This window comes from Macaca mulatta, chromosome 7, assembly GCF_049350105.2.
Source record: "Macaca mulatta isolate MMU2019108-1 chromosome 7, T2T-MMU8v2.0, whole genome shotgun sequence".
Lineage (NCBI taxonomy): Eukaryota > Metazoa > Chordata > Mammalia > Primates > Cercopithecidae > Macaca > Macaca mulatta.
Genome location: NC_133412.1, coordinates 10,706,536 through 10,731,909, shown reverse-complemented (window position 1 = coordinate 10,731,909; position 25,374 = coordinate 10,706,536). Strand labels below are relative to the sequence as shown.

General features: G+C 40.4%; 1 protein-coding gene across 1 annotated transcript in view; it reads right to left on the bottom strand.

Moving 5' to 3' along the window:
• RYR3 (ryanodine receptor 3) overlaps nt 1–25,374 on the bottom strand; it is a 566,953-nt gene that overhangs the window by 321,019 nt on the left and 220,560 nt on the right. The window contains exons 4-8 of the mRNA XM_028850703.2: nt 15,452–15,526; nt 12,767–12,845; nt 6,924–7,036; nt 5,475–5,574; nt 2,652–2,745 (exon numbers count right to left, since the gene is read on the bottom strand). Coding sequence (XP_028706536.2) covers nt 2,652–2,745; nt 5,475–5,574; nt 6,924–7,036; nt 12,767–12,845; nt 15,452–15,526 — 461 coding nt within the window. The remainder of the gene's footprint in view (nt 1–2,651; nt 2,746–5,474; nt 5,575–6,923; nt 7,037–12,766; nt 12,846–15,451; nt 15,527–25,374) is intronic.

Genomic DNA, 25,374 nt, shown 5'->3' with positions numbered 1-25,374 from the left:
GATACTGCACCAACCTCCTAGCCACTTAGGAACATTTGCTAAGATTCTCACTGATGCTTCTCCCCCTCTAGTGCAAGCTGCAAAGATCCCTTCAGAAGAGGGTGAAGTGGCTCACCCAGGTCACAGGTGAAACAGCGCTGGAGCTGGAACTAGAAGATTCTCTACCCCTGACATCTGAAGGATTTGTGAAGGTTTGTTCTTCCCACCTGTGACATTTGGGCGGCCTGCTCCATTTAATCTCACAAGGTTACTGAGGTTGAAACAACTTATTCTTGTTCTCTAAAACAATTCCAAGGAGAGGAGTAGAGTGGGCGGCAAGCTGAGGTGCTTTTGAAAGCTTGGCTGACAGCTTAGCCTTAGCTTCAATAGGTTAAGTAACTTATCCCAGGGTGTTTGACAAGCCAGAGGCAAAGCCAAGGATCAGAGCTCAAGATGTTAGATTGGGAGTCTTGGATTTCCACTCTGGGTCAGAGTCTTTCCACATAGCTTGGCTGCTCTCAGGATTTATAGGGACGGAAAACGATTTCTTCTGGAGAGTCAGCACCATTGCAATGGAACACCTGCATGCCTCTGTAGCTGCTAGAGTCTTTTAGTGTGCTGTTTCCTATTCTATCATGCTCCCCCGATTTTGATGTTCCTGGCCATGTTGGCCAGTTCTGAGGATTTCCCTGACAATAGAAGACTAAGACAAGGCTTATCACTCGCTTCACCTAGACATCAAATAACACCAAGGCATCCTGTTTTGATTGAGACTAGTTGATATAAAGATTCAAGCTCCACTGTGCTGAACAGCTGCTCACTTTCCCCAGTCTTAAACCCTTCATGCTTCCTTATAAAATAAGACTTCTTATTTTTATGGATGAATTTTTTTTCCAAAACACAAATTAGAGCCAATGAAATCCTGGGCTAAAGAAAGGCCACCTTCATGTTTATTTAAACGATGGCATGCATGTCTGCTCCAGTGTGTTCATTGTGAAAACTCCTCTCCAGCTACTTCACTCTCCCCATCACATCCTTTCAAACACTTGCTGAGCCTTTCCTTCCAACCAGAATTTTGCTGAATCACTTGACTGAAATGCCCACCAAATGACTAAGTAGCATAGTTTCTGTCCAGCTGTTTCTAATTTGGCTCTAATTTTGATGACAGGTATGTGCATGTGGGTGGGGGTATGCACACGGTAAATACTTCATCTTTTTCCAAATTTCCATCCTTAAAAGTGAACAGGAATAGAGAGAATGAACTAGGAAAGTTCTGATGTATTCCATCTTAGATACAGACAACCCTGCAAACCTCACAAAAATCTCAGTTATTCATCCACCTGCAAACCTTCCCCTTGAGGCAGCAGAATATGATATCAAAGAGACAGTAAATGGGCTATTGTATAGTTTCAATATTGAATAAAAGGCAAACCACAAGTGAACGGGATCACATGACAGGGTAGAGAATCCTTACTTCTAAGGAAAATCAGGTGGACCTAACTTCCCTATCAGAGGTAACTGTCAACCGCTGGCCCAGTGCCAGGGAGGCAGCAAGTGAATTTAGCAAGGCGCTTTACATAGGTCTGCGCTTTATGTGTCCTAGGCACCCTTCTGGGTCACATCCGGTTCCTATGAAGGGGTACTCAGAGTAGATAGCAAGTAGGAAGAGACTAAGAACTATAAGGGACACACATTGCCAATGGGTGCTTTCTAAGGTGCATACTAATAAATTCAAGCACACTGCTTTGGGGGGGTGGTCCTTGAATACATCAAATACAGGAAATGGTCCCTGATGGAGAGTCAGCAGCTCTGGCTTCTGCGCTTGCATCTGAAATCAGCCAGTGTGTGACCTGTGGCAGGAACCTGACCTACATAGTCTCCAAGATGTGAAGACTTGTGAGCCTGTGTTTCTAATGAAGCAAAAAATGCAGTTGACAGGGGTCCTGTAGGCATTACACAAAAGAAAAGAAAACATTGTCACCGGATCAGACTCACTGCTGTCCCAAATTCAATCTAGTTTGGATCTGAGGTTTGATTTTTTTTAAATATCAGATTTCTATAGTTACAAGGCCAAGCTTTTTATGTTCTGTTCCTTTGATGATAGAATACCAAAAAAAACTCTTTAGTATGCATTTAAGACTTGGATTCATATCCTCCATCTCATGGTTTTGAAATTCTGAAAAGCATTCATGATGGGGTCAAGTATGAGGACAAGAACACATTGTCCTCAGCACAGCGCCCTCTAAATGCACCCTTGGCACCACCCCCTGCTAAATCCAGCTCCAGCTGGACATCAGTTTCTCTAATGCTATTTAGTGATAAAACCAAATCAATGAAGTCTACCTTATTTACTTAGCACATGAAATGGGAATAGAGATGATCTGTCTTTGAAGAGCCTGGTGAATAATTTGTTTAAGTGCAGAGCCAGAGAAAATGAAGGGATCTGGAAGCATTACAGAACCGCCTAAGTACAGCATGTGTACAGAGCTCCTCCCGTGAGCAAGCGGAACCGCCATTCCTGTTTTACAAACTGGAACCCATGGCTGGAGGAAGGTTTGTCAATTGACCGACATGTACAGAGTTCCTGTGTGGCTAAATACAAATGTAAACTCTTTGGTTTGAGTTACTTGAGACTGGAAACAGCTAGGGGAAGAATGAAGCTATTGACTTACCTGTGCTGGGAATCATTCTGGTCTGTAGATGGTATCGTCAGACACTCATCATGACCATGGAAAAGACGCACTACATGCCCACCAAGTAGGTATCCTGGAAGAGAATTATATTCTACTGTGAATGATGGCAAGTTTTCATTAAACTCTTCATTAGAGAATGGCATATTTAAAAAGGGTAAATTCACACAGGTCTGGACCAGTTACAGAAAATACCGAGAGAGACACATTTTGGTAACTACATATTCCATGAATGCAGGCCTCAGGCAGAAAACACAGGAAAGTCAAAACAATTCTAATGTTGAAAGTGAAACAGGGCTTCAGAGGTGAGCCAGTCCAACATCAATAGGTAAGGTGAAAATAGTGTGCCAATTGATATCATTAAAAATCAAAAGGAAAATTAAGTTGCTAATGTCAGGAGTTTCCAGTTACTTAGGATGTAAATATACCTAATACCAAATTGCTGGAAAAATATCCACAATCTCACTGTGTATACTTTGCAAAAAGATCCAAATCATGGGAAAGAAAGGTGCTGAGAAGGGGGTAGCAGACCATTCTTAAGACCCTTTAGGAGAAGGCGACATTCAAATACATTTAACAAACAGATCAAATCTGGTTGCTACTCCTACAGCACAAAGGGAAAACAGAATTACTCTCTAACATCCCTGAGTGAACAAGTGTAGATGCTTTTATCAACAAATACTTAGCCTTCAGAATAAAAAAGGAATCTCAATAGTCATGGAGTTCAGACATGGAAAGGAAACAATGAACTTCAAGGACACGATGATCCGTTTGTCTTCAAATAAATGCTGAGCCTTAATTCAAAGAACATAGTAGCAGGAGAGGGGCTCCAGTACGAGCTTTACCTGGCACCAAGAAATGAGATTTGTTATTCCTCTGAATTAAAAAATTCTCCAGGCTAGTCTGTTCTCAGGAAACATATGGACTTAATATACCCAATGTCTGTGTCAGAATTTTTAAAGGAAAAAATATCACATAATTAGATCACTTTAGGGGCTGTCTTAAACTATTTTGGGTGCTGGATTAAAACAGTAAGAATGAGCAATCATGCCAGAGGAGAAAAGGGTATTATTAGTGAATTTTGTATAGTGACAGTCTGATATGAGTTCAGTTTTCTCACCTAGACAAGGCAAGTTTTTCTAAAATTCCCTCAAATATTCAGAAGTCTCCTTCCAATTTTCCTGTATCTTTTTGTATTGATATTCTGAGTTATAACCTTCTTTGCATTAAAAATGATTCATGATATATTATAGGGGGATTCTTAATAGCTAATTTATTTAGAAAATTAAAGCCCTCCATGACAAAGCTCTTGATTAAGCTCTTGTTCATCTCATGATGGAGAGGCCATGCCCTATTTGGAGTTTATCCTTTACAGTTCTTGGGCTCCTTCAAATCAATATCCTACTCACATAGAGAACACTGCCAAGTGCTGGTGCATCACGACTTTTCTTAATTGCAATCTATCAGGGCCACAGTCAGGAAAGCAGCATCATGATGAAGATCACTTACGTTCTTCAGGGCTGAAGTGGGTTTCTCACCAGTGGATGCTGGAAGGACATTTTTCTACAGAGCCAGATGACTCAAGTGATGAGTTATCCCGACTATATTACAAGGGCACTCAACATTTCTATAAGGACCTTTTGACATGATTTGCAAACATGCCTTAATTAATCTCCACAAGCCCTCTGTTGGGACCAGGAAATAATTTTATTCCTACGGTGAAAATAAAACATTTAACATGGAGAAGATTGAGCCAAAACTTTCTTGGGAGAGACTTAAACCCAGAGCTTCTTGATTCTTAATAGAAAGGGATTGACTGACAATAGACTTAGGAGGGTGGGTTAATTTTGGCACAAAGGAAGAGGGCTAAACACATCCTACCTTTTAAAGCCTTCCACTTGTTGCCAAAAGAGTTAAGAATTTGTGTTTTCCTGAATATTCAGTTTAACTATCATGCATTCCAAAACTGGGGTATCACCTTGACAACTCTGTTTTCCTCTTTTTTCAAACATCACAGCATAGAAGGACATTCCCAGTTTGAAAGTACTAGACTTTAATAGGGCTAAAACCTGTGATGAGTATTTTTAAAAATTCTGATCTTGCTATAATGTGCCAAAATGTAACACAAAAGCCCGTAGGTCACTGACATTTGATTATTCTTCTCAGCTGTGGTATTACCTATCAGTGAGGTAAGGCCCGTATATTTATTACACAACTTGAAAGGTGTGTTGACTTTGCCTGATTCTGTGAAATAAAATATGTTGAACAACGTTGGACGACTTTATTTCCAAGGGAAAAATAATTTCACCTCTTACGTTAAAATGGCCTTCCATAAATACAAGTAAAAACAAATGACCAAACACTTTTATGATAGAGTAAGTGCTCCACCTGCGTGGAGAGACACATAGGGAGAAATATAAACAATGTCACCTTCTTGGCAAATAATCTCTTCTAAAACTGAAGGTGCTGAGGTCTTCATACTTGCAACTACTAAGCAAAAATAAAAATGCGGAAACTCAGAGAGAGAGCAAAGGTGCATATCCAAGTCCTGAATACATGTAGTGCTAAAATAATAGTGGGCTCCAAGGGATTAAAAAAATAAGTTCAGGGATGCTCATGTAACTGGAAGTTAGGATAGAAAATAATCTGTACTGAATTCAGAGAAAGAAACTCAAGTGAGCTAAAATCAGGCTACCTGTGTACCAAGACATTCAGGTGAGATTTGGGAAGTAGCAGAAAACATCAATGTATACAGCACAAGAGAGACAGGCAGGCTCAGGGCTAAATGCATATAAAGAAGCACACCTTCTTCGATGCTACTTCCTGAGCACGTAGGATGTACATTCCAGAGTGTCTGCATAAAGGAGGCATCCACTTGTATGTTACCGTTTGATACTGAGAGATGCTGCAGCAGAAACAGAAACGAGACATCTTTTAAATCACCAGTCCAGTACTGACAGAAACAGCTCACCTAGAACTTCAAGGATTAAATTAAACAGCCTTACTGTCATCTGGCTCTTCCTATACAGCCTGTGGGAGATTTCTCCACCTGATCTAGAAGCAGCTTCAAAGTGGGACACTTTATTCTGGGGTGAGGAATTATTCAGCTACAGAGATGGTAGACATGTGTTGACTTCATCCCCTCAGCTGGAGCTGATTCAACACCAACTCATAAAATGTCCATTCTTTGTAGGATAAGATAACTCACAAATGGGAAAAATTACCCAACATTTGGCCTAGGCAAAGTAAAATCTGCCCACAGATTTAACTTCAGTTGGCTCCGTGAGAAGCTTCTCTGACGTTTCTCTCATCTTCAGGCATCCCCACCCCCAGCCAAGTGCCTGATACAAATGGTGCTTTTCTATTACCCATCCCCAGCTGCAAAATCTCACCAGCATCTTCCACTCTCTGCGATACCCCATGTCCTGAAACACTGTACATTTCTGTCTCCAACATAAACTTATTTTCCTGGATTCCAACCTTTCTTGTTCTTCCTGAAACAAGAGCTAAACAATGTAATAAATTCAGAATAATGGGAGTTAATGTGCAAACAGTGCTTGGAGCATTTTAACAGTTTGCTGGACACAGCACCATAATCTAAAAGAATAACAGATTAGTTCCAGGCACCATGATTATGTGGCAGGGGAGGGTATTTAATCATCCCTCAAGTACAGTTAACTATTGAACAACAAGGGTTTGAACTACACGGGTCCACTTATACATGGATTTTCTTCCACCTCTACCACCTGAGACAGCAAGATCAACTCCTCCTTTTCCTTCTCTTCCTCCTATTCAATGTGAAGATGACAAGGATGAAGATCTTTAGGATGATCCACTTCTACCTGATAGTATATATACTTTCTCTTCCTTATGATTTCCTTAACATTTTCTTACTTTATTGTAAGAATGCAATACATAATACGTATGTCATATAAAATATGCTTTAGCAGGCTATTTACATTATCAGTAAGGTTTCTCACCAAAAGTAGGCTATTTTCTATCAAAACTAGGCTATTTCCCATCAAAAGTAGGCTATTTCCTATCAAAAGTTGTTTTTAGGAGCCAAAAGCTACACTAATTTTTTATTGGGCAGGGGGTCAGCATCCCTAACCCCTACATTCTTTAAGGGTCAACTCTGTATGGGTAAGAGCATCTTATTCTATCCAACCTGCTGTGGCTCAGTTCTTCATGGACATCTATTCCTAAAGGAAAAATTTCTGAAAACAAAAGACTCTTGTATTATGAGGTACTTACAAGGTATCTTTCAGAGGACACGCTGACGAGGATGAGGTCATCGCCAATTCTAACTTTCTCTCCTTCAGACCTCTGTTTGGAAGCAGGATGTATAGTCCACCAACAGGCTTCTCCTACATGAAGGCTCTGCAAGTTAGTCATTGCTTCACAGAAGCTAGTGTCCCTAATTTTGCCCCTTGTTCTCCTTCCTCCTAGGACCACCCTACACATGCACACAAGTACTTACTCCAGACCTCAACTTCTATTGGTCTCTAACCGTTCCAGACAGCCCCCCATCTGCTCTTGACTATGTCTGTCATTTTCATTTTCCCTCGAGACAGAAAAGCACTGTTTGGAAAAGAGTATTGGAGGCCAGAAACTGTAGTGGCCTTCGAGTATTTTTAATGCAAATAGGAAAAATGCTTTTTATAGTCTTTCAAATTTCTGTTTTAAGAATTGACTCCAATCAAGAGCACCAAGAACAAATAAACAAACAAATCAATAAAAAGAATCAATTTCATTGGTCTACTGAACACTTATACACTTTCATCTTTGTCTCCCCCTTTCCTAAGGGAATTTTTAAAAAAGGCTTACATCTGCAAGGACTCAGACAATAAGTGAGCAATTGATAGCAAAGAGGATAAACTGATATTTTGGAAAAAGGAAAGCAGGTGGATGCTTTTAGCCAATAAAAAATTAAAACCCAGGTCTCTGAGTAAGAAAATGGAGAAGAAGAAACCATCAATGAAAACCCAATTCCTGCTGCAGAATCTCAAGAATGTCCCTGGAATTGGAAGTACCAGCTACCAATGAAGGCAGAAAATGGGTTGAAAACAGGACTGGTGGAAAGCTTTAAAAGGACATTCAAATCCCTGATTCCTTTCCCTGCCCTGCACAGCCAGAAGACCTGTCCTCCTCCACACTATAGAAGATTAGAAGTTTAATCCATGGAAAAGCAAACTACCAAGGGTCTGGTTTTGGAAATACCAGACATTGTCAAACAAAGAAGTAGAGTCTTGCTGAAAACAGAATTCAAACTTTATACCCCGATTAGTAAAACCCCAGTTCCTTTCCCTCCCACCCTCCACCCAAATATGAGGATCATTCTTTAGGGAAGCCAAACTAGCTAAGATAAAACATACTGTGGTTTGAGGTCACCCGTGAAATGCTCAGGTCTCTGCCAAATGACCTAAAAGTGAGGCTTAACAGATGACAAGCCCCAGTCAGCTTCTAGCCAGCTTTTACTGCCTTGATCAGAACACGAATGAAGACCAAGGACCACCTGACAACTGAGGAAAGTCTCTAACAGGAACTACAAAAATGAAGCGAAAAGAGAAGAAAGGGACTTGGAGAAAACGAAGATTACAGAAAACAAAAGAAAACTTAAAAAATCTTATAATTAATAATCTCAGAGATAAGAAGTTAACACTCATGAAACAGTTATATTAGTATCTATGAAGGATCCCTTCCAAGGAAAAGAAAAATATTCATTCATCCCGGAAAAAAAAAAAAAAAAGAAGAAGGTTGTAAGATAAAGCTGAAAAATTATTCCAGAAGGAAGAAAGACAAAAAACAGATTAGAAGTATCAAAAAACCAACCTAGAGGAATTCCAGAGAGCAAGAACTGAAAAAGACAGAGAGAGGAAATTAACAAAGAAATATTACTAAGTTTTTTCAAAGCTGAAAAATTAGTTTTTCCAGATTGAAAGAACCTACAGAGTCCCTAACACAGCAGAGATTAGAAACCACTCGAAGGTGCATTCCTGTGAGATGTCAGAACAGAAAGAGGCCACGCCAAGACACATCGCTGTGGAATTTCAGACACCAGGGCGAAAGAGATGCTCTTAGCTGCTTTCAGAAAATAAAAACAAGTCACACACAAAGGATAAGAAATCAGAATGTAGACTTCTCAACAGTCAGACCATTGGCTAGTAGAAAGCCTTCAGGAAGCTGAGGAAAAAAATATTTCCAATATAGAATCACAGTAAAGTGTGCATGACTTGTGAAGCTGTAATTAGGAAATTTTCAGACAAAAATTTAATCCACATGCATCTTTTCTGTAAAAGTGACTAGATAATGTGCTCCACCAAAGTGAGGTGGTAAACCAAGAAGGCAAGCAAGTAAATAAACAAACACACACCAACCAATCCTATAAGATCTAATAAACATGGAATCTAGGGCAAGGCAACAGAAATTCCCTAGATGATGGCTGACGTTTCTAAGAAGACGAAACAGAGAACAGATCATGTGATGGAATCTAGCCAGAGATTTTCAGTTCTATACGAAAGTTTGAAAATGAATAAATGATTGGGTCGCAAAAAATTCAGCAAACAAATGAGGCAGTTATTAACTACTGGAAAACCCCAAAGTAATACAATAAATTACCTGGTCAGAATATATTATGTGGCTCATTTGCAAATAAAAGTTACAGTTATAGCAGTGGAAGTAGTTAATATTGATTTGACAATTAAATAAAATAGATGAAAATCTATTGGAAGGATGGGAAGACAAGACACGGAAGAGTGGAAGAAAAGATAGGGAAGAGTGAAATAAAAGCAAAATTAGTATCAGGACGGCAATAGTTAATGCATAATCTAGAAATAATTTTAAAAAGCATTGTATTAATATGTATATTACAAATAAGTGGTAAACAATACTAAAAGAGCTGAAAGTAGATGCCCCAGAGAGGCAGGCATCCAAAGGAGGGAGGGCAGGAGACTGGTGTTTACAATAAGCTCAGGAGCACTATTTCTCTCTTTAATCTATGTGTGAGTATTACTTCAATTAAACTAAACATGACACGACAAAGAGGTTGAGCTCTACATTTGAAGGGGAAAACATTGTATGCATCCTTAATGTTCTCTGAGGACCACCAAAGTGTGTCCAGGATGAAGGGGGTCCTGAAGAGGAACACACAGAAAGAGTATTTTGTTTCCCTGCCCTCTCCCACGCTCTGGAACCAGGGATGGAGCTGGCCCTGAAGCAACGGGATGGGCCAGTCCACGGCCCTAAAATACAAAACAACACTTTTAGTGTGGGTATGTGTTAAACATGTATTTCCCCCTAAGTCTAAATTCTAAAGCTATGCCTAAGTCCTAAAAACAAAGCAATTAAACAACTTTAAAAGGAGACCAGAATACATTTAAGTAATTTTACCCAAAATCAAGGATAAAATGATCATCAATTCTGTGTTAAGTGTGAGAATGCACAATTCAATGTGTTGGGGGAAAATGCCAGAATTGTTCAAGAAACTGCCCCCAAACTTTCTCCTTACATTCTCCTATGGTTTCAATTCCACTACTGGGCAGCTTCCTTGTTTACAACTCTGAAGGGGTTTCTGAGCCAGAAGTACAGTCAAAGAACTAGCCAGACAGGAACAGGGTACCGTTCTGTGGGATTCCGTGTGAACCTCCTCCTGCAGTGAGGAGAATCTCCAGGTAATGGTGAACCTCATCTGAGTTGGAGGTGCATCCTCCTTGACCCTCACAAACCCCAGCTAGCTTTCTTCAAGGAGAATAGCACATGAATTTGGGTGAGAGAGGCAAAACAAATGTAAGTTATTTTAGGCTCTAGGTTTTCATGAAGACCTAGTCAAGCCTATTCTCCCTGTCTTCTGCCACAGGCAGCTTCTCATCAGCCAACTTGAAGCCTTTTCTCCGTTTTCTGCCACAGGTAGCTTCTCATCAGCTAGCCTGAACTTGGGTTAGTTCTATGTGTTTGCCCCATCTGTCAACAGAATTCTTACCTAGTCTGATTTTAGAAATTTTTAAAAACTGCTGAAAAGAGTAATATTGTCTGCTGTGGTTTCCCTTTATTTTTACTAAAGGCTCTAACAGTTAAAATAATTGTCTGAACACTTGACTAGAAAGTGGTGTTTCTCAATTTCTTTCCAATCTCAAATAGTATAAAGTTATTTTACTGATTAAATACAGTGACCATATTTGACTTTTCTGATTATATTCTTCAGGATTGACAGTTGGTCTATATTTAGAAAGAAGTGTATATTCATTGTGTGGCACTTCACTCACTTTGTAATTTTCAGCAAGGTTGACAACACCTTAGAGGAAATTATATCTTAAGACTAACACTTTGGCTGAAAACAAAGAAACTTTAAATCAAATTCAAATCTAATCTTATTTTAGGAAAAAAAAACCCATAATGGGCAAAGGCAGGGTCACTTTTTTGCTTAGTACAAAAACAGGAAGAGGAGGAAAAGAGAAAGAGGTTCCCTCAGGCACTCTTAGGACACCATTGTGCAAGACGCGGAAATAGCAGGTACACAAGGTTTGGATGCTGGATTTTTTTTCTAGTTCTATAAAAGTAGACAACCTGGATCCTTCCATTATGAACTGACCTAGCTTTAGAATAATAACATAGATTTTTGCCTTTCTTTGGCTACTCAACATTGGAGCCCTCTTCCTATTTAAGGGAGAACGTCATATTATAGACTGTATTCAAATTAGACTTGTCCTGTAGTGTGTTCTAACCTGTTTTCTCTTCCTTGGTCTCTGTTCCTAACCAATTTTCAAGCCTGAGGCTCCAGATTTAGCGCAGGCTCTACCCGACATCCTTCTAGGAAGTTCGTATTCTTACTGAGTTAACCTGAATCAAGTTCTCTCGTTTGCAACAAAGAATCCTGTTTGGTACCTAGTCCAACCTCTAAATGGAGCAGAAATTCCATAAGTAATGCCCTTGACAGATGGTCAGATTGTTAATGAATATTTTTAGCCACAGGGTGCACCCTATATCCCAAGGCCAGCTGTTCTTCCGCTCATTAATTGCAGATGTTCCAAAGTAGTTTTCACAATTGACGTGAAATGTGCCTCCTTTCAACTCCTACCCACTGCTCTGTTGGCCTTTGGAAGAACCCCAGCAAGTCAGCATCTTGTTTGATATTATAATTTTGAATATCTGTAGATTGTTATCTTAGTCCTCTGTTCTTTATTTCTGGTTTCCAGTGAGAACCTGTGTCATCCTGGTCAGCATCTTCAGTACTCACCTCTTGACTGTCAGTATTTTTGACTATACTAAAAAAAAAAAAAAATCCAGTGGTTCCCAAAGTATATGATGTGTATCATTGCTGGGAGGCAATTAAATGACATTGGCAAATATAGTGAGAAATTTGTTTTCATTTTTACTACCCTTTTAAGCCTTCTGATGCTTTCAAATGAAGTTGTACATTTAGAACTAGTGTATCATTAACACGTTATTATATTTGTCAACATCTCTTTAATTACTTAATAACATGGTTTTCTTTTCATTATTTTACTTTTATGGCAAGCAAAAACAGTTTATACTTATGGCAATAAGTTTTGTCTGTAAAATTTTAAGTACAAAAGTAATTAAATTTAAATAAAATCATAAAGTAAATGATATTAAAAAGGATACAGTGGAATGGCAAAATCATAATTATAGATGTCAACAACTAACATTTGGAAAACACTACTTTAGACATAGCCTGTTCACTGCAGAACAAAATAGGACTACTCCTTTGATCTGGACACTCTATTTCATTATTTAAGCCTTTATTATGCTACCTTTATTTTTTGGCAGTCATTTAGTATCACTGGTTCTTATCAAGAATGACTTGTTCACTTACTTTCAGCATCTAACAATGTTAAAGAATTGTTTTTCTTTGAGATTCTGGCTGACTGTGGTAAAAATATTACGTTCTCCTTCATTCCTAGTTTCTGTGTTTCCATGACACATCCTTTCTCTAGTCCATTATTCTGCAATTTTGTTAGACCTATTTCTTAACCAGGTTGGTTTGGAATCCCAAATGAGGAACACATGCAGGGTCCCTCTCAAAAGCCCTTAGCCCAAGACCCCCACTGAACTCAACAAACCTGGGAATGTTAACTCACCTGTGGCATGTTCCCGTAGACCTACATCAAAGGCAAGTTTGTCTGTCTGGGATCTTGATGTAGTCAAGCATGTTAGATACTGTGAAAGAAGAGCGAATACTAGTGAAGTCACACTCTTCCATTGGGTCTTGGTATCTTACCACTAGTTAGCTTCCAGTTAAGTTCAGCAATGAGCTACTGTGAAGAGAGCTCTATTTATCTTGCTCATTGGAAAGTTAATTGGTATATGCCTTAATACAATACTTTCATTTTTAATTCTTCTTCTTATTACTTTTAGAGTCACGGTCTCATTCTGTTGCCCAGGCTGGAGTGCAGTGGCAGAATCCCAGCTCACCGCAGCCTCGAACTCCTGGGCTCAAGCAATCTTCCTACTTCAGCTTCCCAAGTAGCCAGGACTACAGGTGTGTGCCACCACGCCCAGCTAATTAAAATAAATTTTGTGGAGATGTGGTCTAGCTATGTTTCCCAGGCTGGTCTTGAACTCCTGGCTTCAAGTGATCCTCCTGCCTTGGCCTCCGAAAGTGTTGAGATTACACGTGTGAACCACCTTATGCCCAGCTGAAAATACTTTTACGATACACATAAAACCTCAAAGATGCTCTTATCTGATGACTCAGTGGTTTAATGTATAGAACTGTATGTTACAGAAATGAGTTAGAAATATTAAAGATGTTGAGAAACTTTTAAATTAGGAACAATACAAATGGAACATAAATGATCAACAATAATAAGCTAGATAACCTTTGATACTTCTATTTTATATAATATTATGTTATTAAGAGTATTTATCAAGAGTGTTTAATAGCCCGGAACATTGTTTACAGTACATTGAGCTAAAAAGTAATATATAAAATAGTACATTTATGAGTTAACATGTACTCAAAAAATTTAAATGTGTAGCAACCAGACTAAAAGGAATTACACAAAAATGAAACAGAAGTTGATTTTGGATAGTGTCGGGGGCCATGAATGACTCTCCCACTTCTATTTTTGGTTTTTCAAATTTTCTAGGAGCTTTAAAGCTTCTCAAAATAATGGTTTTTTTTTCTTATTATAAAGATACATGGGCAGGTAAAACTTAAAAATGATCGTTAAACTAACTTAATAAAGAATCCCATGGCCTCTTTCACTGATGGGCACAGCAGCTCATCTTAGAATTAGACTGAGAGGCAGGTAAGCTCTTGCGATGTGCTTTCTGAACCACAGTTCTAGTTCTCTGCAAGAGGAAGATGGAAAATCATTGCAATGTACAAAGTCGTATCCTACAGGTTTTATTCCCAGAGCTGTGCTTAAAAGGAGCTCGCCAGTAGAGAGTATATGTTCACTGTGAGTACAACTTTTTTTTAGGAGAGGTAAACTTAATGATAAATAATGCAAGTCTTTGTGTCACTATCAGGATATTAGCCTGTTTGTGAAGCCATAGAAGTATGCTTTTGAAGTTCTGTTTATTACATTTAAATAAAGAAAAATGTTGGAGTTTTATTTACCCTATAGATAAATATCAGATTCTGAAAGATAGTATCACCTGTCAATTCCAGATATTATCAGGGTTCAAAAGTTGCCCTACTCTCAATAACGTCTCCATCTCCTACTTGGATACACTTCCGTTTGGCCATTTTTGTTTTTTGTCTTTTGCCATGAAGGACTACAGCAGACGAATGTTCAGGCTGAAAAGGTCAGCTTCTTACCAGTGCTCAGTAAAAAAAAAAAAAATGCTGCAGCAAATGAATTATTTAAGAGGCAGCTGTTGCTCCTGTTGTCAGTTTGATAGTTCAAGCCTTGAGATGAACTTTGCATCATGCTGCTGGTGTAAATGTGTGGAAATAATCTTGAATTAATGTATCAGTTTTCCACTAGGGCTAAAGGAAAATAACAAGGCTTCCTTATACTGAAAGAAAGTGAGGATGATACACTATTGGTGTGGCATATATTATACTTGATTGAGTAATAATATTCTCCTTAATACTTCCTGCAAAAACTACAATATCTGTATTTTAAAATATTGTAAAATTATAATTTTGTAAATTATAAATAACTTATATTCATTTAAAATGTAGCAATTTTTTCAAGTTACATTGAGGCATCATCCTTCTGTCAATTCTGGCTCTAGATCTCTGATTAGTCATAGCCATGCAAGCTTTCTGTGACTACCTTGCCTCTTGTCTTCCTCCTGTCTCTGAATTAGCATAACACCTGCAAGTTCTCCCAGGACTGAAAACAGTGAGTATCATTCTATTTCTCTTAGTAAAGGAGGAGAACTGTCACAAAATTTCCATTTTATTGGTTTTTCTTCTATACTGGTTATCCTTGTATACTAAAGAGATCTGTTACTCCATAAGCCATTTGATCATTCGTCAATTCAACAAATATTTATTGAGCATCTAGTATATCAAAACACTGTATTTGGTGGGGTTATAGGTTTAGCAAAATAAAAAAGATGCATGGCCCTCTTCCTCATGGAGTTGGAGGTAGGGTATCAGACACGGATGAAACAAAAAACATAATTGCAATTATTGCAAATTGAGGTAGGTCCTATGAAGGAAATGTCAAGAGGATAATGTGCTAAAATTAGTTATGTTCCAATTGTTCCTGCTGTTAGGTTGTTATTGCTGGCTTCTTGTACGTCTCCCCTCTTCAGTTTTCCCTCCTCTTTGAATGATGAGAGTGGACACCCGAGCTGCTTACCATTCCGCTGAAAGAGTGCCTCAGGAGAATTGCATGGCCATATAACAGGGTCCTGTGGCCACCTCCTTGTGCTGCCTGTGGGAATGAGGAAGAATCAGGTCAGCACAGGGCAGTTGTGGCTTCTCTGGAAGCCAAGCAGCATAACAATTCTGGGAGACAGACTGCCAGGAAAAGACCCACTGCAAAGCTCCTAAGGAATTCATTCCAGAAGCAAGTGGCCGGTCTACGGGCAGAAAGAGACGTGTGACCACAGCCATGCAACATCCTTGGGAGAGGGTGTGTGGGGACAAATCTATTCCCGGAAATGGCCTCTGCCCAGGATCAGCAGAAACCCAGAGCTGTTCTACCAGAGAAGCATGTGAAGGACACAGGTACTGCTTACCTTCCTTTGAAACTTCTCAGAAGCGTTCAGAGTGAGAGAGAGAAACAAATGTGATGTAGCCATAGCCTAACAACACAAAGGCAGCGTGGCAGGCAGGCACATGGTCACATTCTGTGCCATGCAGTCTTTTCCCTTTGAGGCACTTAGGCCTTCTGCCCACTCCCTTAAATGGGTCCTTCTTACACAGATCTCACCAACGCGAGATGGCTCTGAAATCCAGGACTTTAAAAGGGTAACCAGTTATGTAGAAATAGATGCTTCAGTTGAGAGACCATCTAGGTATCTTCTCTGCCTCACCAGGCATTTCCACTTTGGCTATTTGCTCAGTGGCTGCCCAAACAGTGGGAGAGGGAGGCATGAGAGGGAGAGATGGCCCAACATAAAGCCAATGGTGTCTGTTTCTTATTCTTTCCCTGAATCTGATTCACACGTCACCATGCTGAACTGAACAGTACATGATAGGAGACAAAACTGTAATTTATTATAGTTAGAGGTGAGTAGGTCGCATGGAAAATGGAAATCTACAGAAAATTCTAGGATTTTTTGGCATCAACATTTCCAACTTCTCACCTAAGTATCATCATGCTAACTAACAATAAAGTTTTTGATCAACGCCCCTTCTAGGAGAAAATATTTGAGCATAGGCCCTCCCCTCCCCAAAGAGTCACAGAAAGAGAATCCAAAGCTTGAGATAAAAATTAATTATGAAGATAATTCTAGCATTTTTCTTCAAGGACATCTCTTATGCAGTCCATTTTATTCAGAGCTACAGACTGGCAGCCCAAGGACTGGTTTGAGGCTCTGCCCCTCTCCCAGGTCCACCTGCAACCACACCAGTGAGCAACATGGAGGAAGGGGAATCAGGTAGTGTGGAGGACAAGGCCCGGAGTAATTTTATTTCAACTCTATTTGGATTAACAGAATCACTCTGTCAAAGAGATGGTTTTTCATGTCACATAATGAACCTAAAGAAGAGAAAAAAGATAAACGTGGTATCATGTTCCAAAAAAGCCAGTAACTAAATATAAATGCGGCTGCGCTTTTTCCCACAGCTACAGAGATTACTTAAATGTTCTCCAGGTTTTAATACTGTGTGGAATTATAATGCTCTTCATAACATTTTAAAATTTCTTGAAATCATTTGCACTAATTTTAGTTTCTCTATTTACAAATGTGTCAACAGCTTATGTTAAAATTAGACATACCAAATAATTTTCACATCTTGTCAATCTAACAAAAATTGATCTTATCCACTTGTATTATTACAAGTTAATTGACGGCTCCTGGTGGCTTACACTATGGGTGTGTCCTCCCCAAACAGTCCTACATCTCCAACAGATCCACCGACCAGCTTATACTTCCTACCTTCCTCCAACTCGTCTTTGTCCCTACCAACTCTGTAATCATAAGAAGAATTAAGAGTCACTGATCCCCAAAAGCTGGGCAGGGCGAGGGGGTCATGTTTTGAGAACCATTGCTTTCAGGGAACAAGCAAGCCTCAAGTGCTAGAACGGCAGAAGTGGTTTTCCTACAGAGCTTTTGATAATGATCATCATGGTGATTACTACCATTGGGCACACACTACTGAGGCTTACAGAGATTGAGTAACTTGCTCAAAGTCATACAGGTTCCAAGTTCACAGTCAGGATTTAACAAAGGTGAGGGCACTTAACTATGTGCTATACCGTCTCCTTTTCTGAAGTTTGATGATGGGGGATAAGATTTGTGTATAAAAATCATGCTACAAATGGAAATAACTATTAAAATAAGTGAAGGCAAAGAATATTGAAATAGACTAGGAGGATAAAGAGGTATCATGTAACGACCTTATTGTAAAAGCAGACCACAAGATTCTAGTAGGACTGTTGACACACCTCCATAGTAAGAGAAAGGAGCACATGTGGGCAAAGGCCCAGACGCGGAAAGAATAAAGCACATATGGGGACTCGCAGTCCACTTGCTGGTTTGTGGTGGGATGGATGAACAGGAGTGACAGGACGTGACACAGGATGTAGGTGAGGGGTGGCCAGATTACGGAGGGCTCAGACTGACTGGCTCAATGGATGAACTTTGTTCCACAGCTAACAGGATACTGGAGTAGATTTTTGAAAGGACAGTGTCACAATCAAAGTTGTACCATAGAAAGGAAACCCTGACTGCAAAATGGTGGAAGAAATAGAAGGATCAAGCCACAGAGGTAGAAAAAAAATCATTGTCTCATTCCGTTTCCATGACAGTATTATGAGAGGTGAGTAGACCAGAAATCTTGGTGTCATCCTTACCTCCTTTCTTCTTCTCATATCCCCCAGTTAGTTCAAAGCATCTTTTGGTGCCACCTCCAAAATATACTCTATCCCATTACTCAGCACCTTGTGCCTACCAGTCTAGTCCATTCTATTGCCACCAGGTCTCATCAGGGTTGTGCTAATGACTGACCTTCCAACTGTGCTCCCTGCTCTGCCCTTCCTCCTTTCAGTCTGAGCTAACATGGCAGCCAGAGACATCCTTTAAAAACTGTTAACTACGTCACGTTACTTTCTTGCTCAAAAACCCCCAGGGGCTTCCTACCATACTTAAAATACAAGTACAAAGTCCTCACCGTGGTCTCTAAGGCCGTGCATCAGGCAATTTTTTTTCGTAAAAGGGCAGATAGCAAATATTTTAGGCTTTCTGGGCCAAATATGATACTGTCCTTTTTTTTTTTTTTTGAGACAGAGTTGCGTCATTCTGTTGCCCAGGCTGGTGTGCAGTGGTGCAATCTCAGCTCACTGCAACCTCTGCCTCCCAGGTTCAAGCAATTCTCCTGCCTCAGCCTCCCTCCTGAGTAGCTGAGATTACAGGTGTGCACCACCACACCCAGCTAATTTTTGTATTTTTGGTAGAGATGGGGTTTTCCTATGTTGGCCAGGCTGTCTCGAACTCCTGACCTCAGGTGATCCACCCACCTCAGCCTCCCAAAGTGCTGGGATTACAGGAGTGAGCCACCATGCCTGGCCTTATTTTATTTTTTAAAGAATTTGCCCTTTAAAAAACTTTTAAAAAACATTTTTCTAAAAATTTAAAAACCTCCTTTACCTAAAGGGTTGTACCTAAACAGGCCATAGTCTGGATTTGGCCTGTTGGCTGTAGTTTGCAAATCACTGCCCTGTACAACCTGGTTCCCTCATACCTCTCTAACTTCACCTACCAGCAGCATGCTCTCCATCACATCCTCTGCTCCAATCATACTGGTTTTCCTCTGTTTTTCAGAAAGCATGCTCCCACCACAAAGCCTCTGCACATGTGTTTCCCTCTGCCTGAAATGCTCTTCCAATATTCTCATGGTTAATTTCCACCCTTCATTCAGTTCTGTGCTCAATCATCTCATGAGAGAAGTCTTCTCTGGTCAACCCTTCTGAAAGAACAATCACCCTTACTCTGTCACATTTTCTGCTTTATTTTCTCATGTGGTATTTATTATTTTTAATATGAATTTATTCTCTCTCCCCCTAGAATATAAGCTCCATGAGTATGTTGTATCCTCTGCCGTGCCCACGTCAGTGCCCGGCACATAGGAGGCATGCATTAAATACTTCCTGAATGAGTAAGTAGTTAGGGGAGGTGGTGCTTTTGGTTTCATTTTACAGATGGGAAAAAAAAGAGGCATAGAGAATTTAAGAAATAGTCCCGTGATGAGCTTGTAAGGAACATGTTTGGATTTGAACTTGGGTCTAACTACAAATTCTACTAACTCTTTTCATTGTTTGATACTAATTCTGGAATAACAGTCCAGGAAAGGTGTGATATGCTACATAGGAGATTGTGTGGGTCTGTTCACGAAGGATGTCCAGGCCTCAAGACTGGGAGGCTTTATCAGGATGGCAGTCCTGTCGCTGCCACAAGTGACCTTGGTTATTGTCATTGGCAGAAGGACATCTCACAGGATGGGGGTGGATTAGGGAAATGCTGGTAAAAGGCCCTGATGCCATGTCCAGATGAAAAATGTTCCACTAGCTCATTAACGCAATCCTCTTGCCCATAACTGCAGAATTAATTTCCGTTACTGACATTTCTTCTAGTAGTTCCCAGAGGATACTGCTTCCCAGTCAGATAAACCAGATACGGTAACTAAGGAGGGGAGGGGACTATGCTTCTGTCCAGCCACACACAAATGTTTCAATACTTTTAGAGATCCAAACCAACTTCCTTTAACATCTTGAGCCCTAAATTCCACTTTGGGAGTCCTAGGCAATAAGAAATATTCCAAGGCCCCAGGAAGGCTCCTCGCTGAGCTTGTTTGGAAGGTCATATTCCTAGGAGGTCTTATACGGGATGAAGTCATTTTCCAAACATGGATGTGTGCACTTTAATTTTCTCTTCCTTTCACACCTCACTTCAGTTCCCCTCTTTTAGGCTAGAGAAGAAAGAAGTCTTTCTGGAAGGTCACAGAACAATATTTCCCGAACAGGATGAAGCTCTTTTACATTGCCTGGGAGGTTTGCATTTCCTTTGATACAAGTGACAACTAAACAGTAATGATGTCCTATAAAGTAGAAAACAATACTACTTAACAGTAGAAATAAACAAAAGCAAGTCACCTAGTATATTCGGTTAGAAAGCATAACGAAAGATTTTACTCATGATTTCCACAAAATATTACATTTTTAGAAATCTGCTTAGGTGAATGCAACCTTTAAAATCACAAAACCTTATTGTATAAAATAAGATTTGATTTGATGAACTGGAGAGGTGTACTTTGTTACAGGATGAGAACATTAATATTTGTAACTGCTTATTCCCCTAAATTTAACTTACAGATTTAATATGGTTTTAATTACAATTCCAATAGGATATCTTGCAACTTCACAAACTGCTACAAAACTAATCTGGTAATATAAACAGTAAGGATTTTTTATTCTGAAAAGAACCAAGGTTTAGGAAATGTTATGAAGCCAAGTTCATTAATTCACTCTGATACTCTGATTCAAAGAGAGAAACGTGGCACAATACAGACAGCCCGTAAACAGGTCTGACTATATGAAAGTGTAGCATATGACAAGGCAGATTTCAGTAGAACAGGAGAAAGGCAGGGTTATCAAGCACAAGCCTCTGTGAGATGTGGATGGCAAATCAGAAAAGCTTTCAGTAAGATCCACAGGAAACAAAAAGATAAGTTATGGATGGATAACATAATTAAATATTTCATTTTAAAATTAAATTCTAAAACTAGCATGCAACAGAAGACTCCACATTCTTTACAGACCTAATACTTATCCATGCTTCGATGTATCAGATATACTCACAAAAGAAATAAAAGACAGATATGATTGTACCAAAATTGCTGGAATTACTGAAATTCAGAACAATGGAAACACCAACATTTAATAGACTACAGAAAGACTTTGTAACAAAAGGGCTACTATCTCAGTGAAATGTAGGGAAAAAAACTAAGCCTCATAGAAGTCTGCAAGGAATATGAATAAATGACACATATTAGAAGAAAATTCAAACATATGGAAGAGATTCTATCTTTTCTAGTAATGAAAGGAATGATACTTAAAGCAACTTTGATATATCATTTTACATCTGCAAAATTTGCGTCAGTGGGAAAAAAACTTAATGCTGTCAGAGTTGCAATTTAGTTGATGCGATTCCAGGAAAGGTGGTACGGAGTACAACCCTTCTACAAAGCAATACGGAAATACATGAAAAGGGCCATAAAGAAGTCCATACCTCTTCTCTAGTAGTTCTACTTCTGGGAGCAATTCAAGACAAGCAAAGAAAAGTGTGCACCCAGCTGTGATAAGAGCACTATAATAGGTGCAACGAAACAAAAAACCTGGAAAGAACCTAAATATACCAAAGAAAAGTATTATCTAGTAAATTCTGAGGCTTCTTCAGGATGTTCTATGCTTTATTAAAGGCAATTATAGAGGTTATGTGGAAACACAGAAGAACGTTTATGATATGCCACCACGAGAAAAGCAGAAAATAAAATGCCTTCAAATATTACACATAGGCAAGAATAAGGAAACCTATGAAAATGAAATAGCCATTTGGCTGGTTGCAGAACCACCGAATTTTTCCTCTTCTAAATTTTCTTTAACACTATTACTATATCATCATTTTGGGCAAAAGTAGAGAGCGTGTGTGTGGCAGTGCAACATGGTACATGTGCTTAATGAAACACAGCATTTTAAAAGTATTTCGTCTATTCCCTATACCTTCAAGTTGCTTGTGGGTGCGACTGCTTTGCCAGGATCTTCAGGAAACGACTTTACCTACCTGAAAGGCAGATGGGGACACATATCTAGCATCACTGCTTTTAAGACACTAACTCCACAGTCTTTCTTTACCCTTGGTGTTACATGGAAACGCTAGAGAGGCGGTCTTTATTGAAGATACCTGAGCCTCTCCCCATAGCTCCCTCAGGCTCAGCTCCAGACTCCATGGTAAACATCTCCTGCTGCACGGATGCATTGCAGTTTAGGTCCCAAAGCCATTGGCTCCTCTAACTGCCCCTTGTGGACTCTTCACTTTAGACCCCATTCTTATTTCTGGGGACTTGGTGCATTCCCTGTTTCTCAAGGCTACCTCACTCAGCTGTGAGATTCTAGGTCTACCCTGTCCTACCACTACAGGCTAGTGGATCACTCCCTTCTCGTCAAACCCAAAAGATCCTACTCAAGCAAACTGCTCTTCCAGGAGGGGTGGACAGATAGTGTGTCTGTAATTGGTTCCTTCTGGTGGGTTCGTGGTCTTGCTGACTGCAAGAATGAAGCTGCGGACTTCGCGGTATTAAAGCTCTTAAGGGTGGGTGTCCGGAGTTTACTCCTTCCGGTGGGTTCGTGGTCTTGCTCACTTCAGGAATGAAGCCCCAGACCCTCCCGGTGAGCATTGCAGCTCATAAGGGTAGTGCAGATTCAAAGTCAGCAGCAGCAAGAGGTATTGTGAAAAGCCAAAGAACAAAGCTTCCACTGCATGGAACGCCACCCCAGTGGTTGGCTGTTGCTGGCTCCCTGCTGGCTGGGGCGGTCAGCTTTTACTCCCTTATTTGTCCCTGCCCACGTCCTGCTGATTGGTCCATTTTACTGCATGCTGATTGGTGCATTTACAGAGTGCTGATTGGTGCATTTACAATCCTTTAGCTAGATACAGAGCACTGATTGGTGCATTTACAATCCTTTAGCTAGACACAAAAGTTCTCCAAGTCCCCACTGGACCCAGAAGCCCACCTGGTTTCACCTCTCAATAGGGCTAGACAACACCTCTCCGGCTCAAATGACACCAAAGGAACTGATGGGGCATTTTCCAAACAGGCCTTGAACTGTAAACATCTGGTAACAGGGACTTTATTTTCTTCTTTGATGATCTTAATAGTTAATGAAGGATTTTGTGGTAGTAGACTAGGAATTAGACAGTATAACCCAGGGGTGGGAGTGGCACGTGCACAGATGAGTATGGCTTGTGATGAGGAGTCACAGCCAGAGAATGAGACAACAGGAGCTCGCTAAGTACACGTAGGCATCTTAACTCCCTGAAACTGGTGTGAAACCCGGAAGAGCCCAGTGTGGGACACTTGTTTCTTCGCCACCTTTTTTGGATGAGATACTTCAATCCTCAACTGGCTAACTGCCAAACCCTCCTTCTCCTGACCCGAACAAAGATTCTACCTACCTCCTGTGGCTCTCAACCTTGGAGTATAAAACACTAGACAGTGTAAGGTGTCATTCTCTTGACACCTTGATTTTCAACTCATAATGGTGTGATTCATATGAATCTAAAGCCGACAGTCAGAGGTGCCTGAGCCACTGACTTCAGGACACTCTGTGAAGAGGTTTTTCCCCTACTAAGAAATCTTCCAAGTGGGCCTGGACCAACTCAGCCAGAGCAGAACAGGTCCTTCACATAAACATGCTCGAAAGGCGGCAACATCCCTGGCATCTTTCATGAGCATCTTGAGAGAACAGTGAAAACTGAAACTGTGAAACAGAATTGGTTTTTATTTTTTTGAGATGGAGTCTGGCTCTGTTGCCCAGGCTGGAGTGCAGTGGCACAATCCCGGCTCACTGCAGCCTCTGTCCCCTGGGTTCCAGCGATTCTCCTGCTTCAGCCTCCTGGGTAGCTAGGAATACAGGCTCACGCCACCACACCCGGTTAATTTTTTTTTTTTTATTTTAGTAGAGATGGGGTTTTGCCATATTGGCCGGGCTGGTCTCGAACTCATGACCTCACGTGATCTGCCCACCCCGGCCTCCCAAAGTGCTGGGATTACAGTCATGAGCTACTGCACCTGGCCGTGAAATAGAATCTTAATGAAGTTCAGAAAACAGGTGGAAGGCACAGAATCTGATAGCACTACTGCCCCCAAATTCAGTGATCATGGCAGTCTTACTTGGTCAGCTAGCAGTTGCCTTACTAAAAAGACAGGACCAAATGTCAAAGGCTGCAATGCACAATAGGACAGCCCTCACCCCAGAAAAGAAAGTCGGCTGCATCTGGTGGCAGAAGGACCTATGGCAGTCACTCTGTCTGCTGCTGTGCTCTTGTAGAGTGACCTTGACTCCAGGGAGCCCCACCTTCGACACCCACAGTACTGCCTTCTTCCTATCTCCTCATATCACAGGACAAAAGAGAAGAATACTTGAAAAGCAGTGCACAGACAGGCACTCCTTTGATTTATTAAATACATAAACTTTGTCACTAAGCAAGGAAAACAGAGGCAATATCAAACAATCCATCCCCCCTGTCCACCACTGCATGTCAAATTTACCATTCTCATGGTTTATAATTTACTGAATCCGGCTAACCCTCTCTCTTGGAAGTGCCTAGAATTATTCTTCCTGGATGAGAAGGTTGTGCAGTCTCCTTTTTGTTCATGTCATTAGTTTCACAGCCACATGGAAGGATTTCAGAACAAAAGGAGGAAAGGCCAGAGCCCAATTTGAGCTGTAAATGCTCAGTCACAGGCATCATTTGCAGCAAGAACCTGTACCCCAGTAGTCTCTTCCAGGAAAACACCTACTTAGATTCTGCTTCGCACAAGTTTGGCACATGGAATAGGTATAATCTGCGAGATGGCTCAGATAGGTTGGAGACTGTAAAGGAGGTGCTATGGTGACCTAGAGCTGATTCTTTCGTGTGGGCACCTAAAGCTGTAGGAAGATCCCCTGGGTGGTGCAGACTTAAACTCCAAATGTGCAACTGAAGACAACTGGGGAACCTCCTGTCTTCCAAGACTTTAAAACTAAGAGCCTTTGTCCTATGAGAATTGATGTAGATTTCTGCTACCATTTTCCTGCCCTTTTGTGCCAATCCACAATGGTTGAGGAGCAAATTAAATGACTTTCCCACTAGTCTGGATACTTTTCAAACACTGCTTCTCAAACAGACGGATGAGCATTTTCCATTGAGGGGGAAAAGGTGGTCACTGGGATGCCTCCAAATTGGGCAGGGTCATCCTGGATACATCTGTGCTTTTCTTTGAACACAGATGTCATGGAGCGAACAGAGAGCCAAAATGGCAGCCCTAACACATGTTTCTTATTATGGTGTCTTTTAA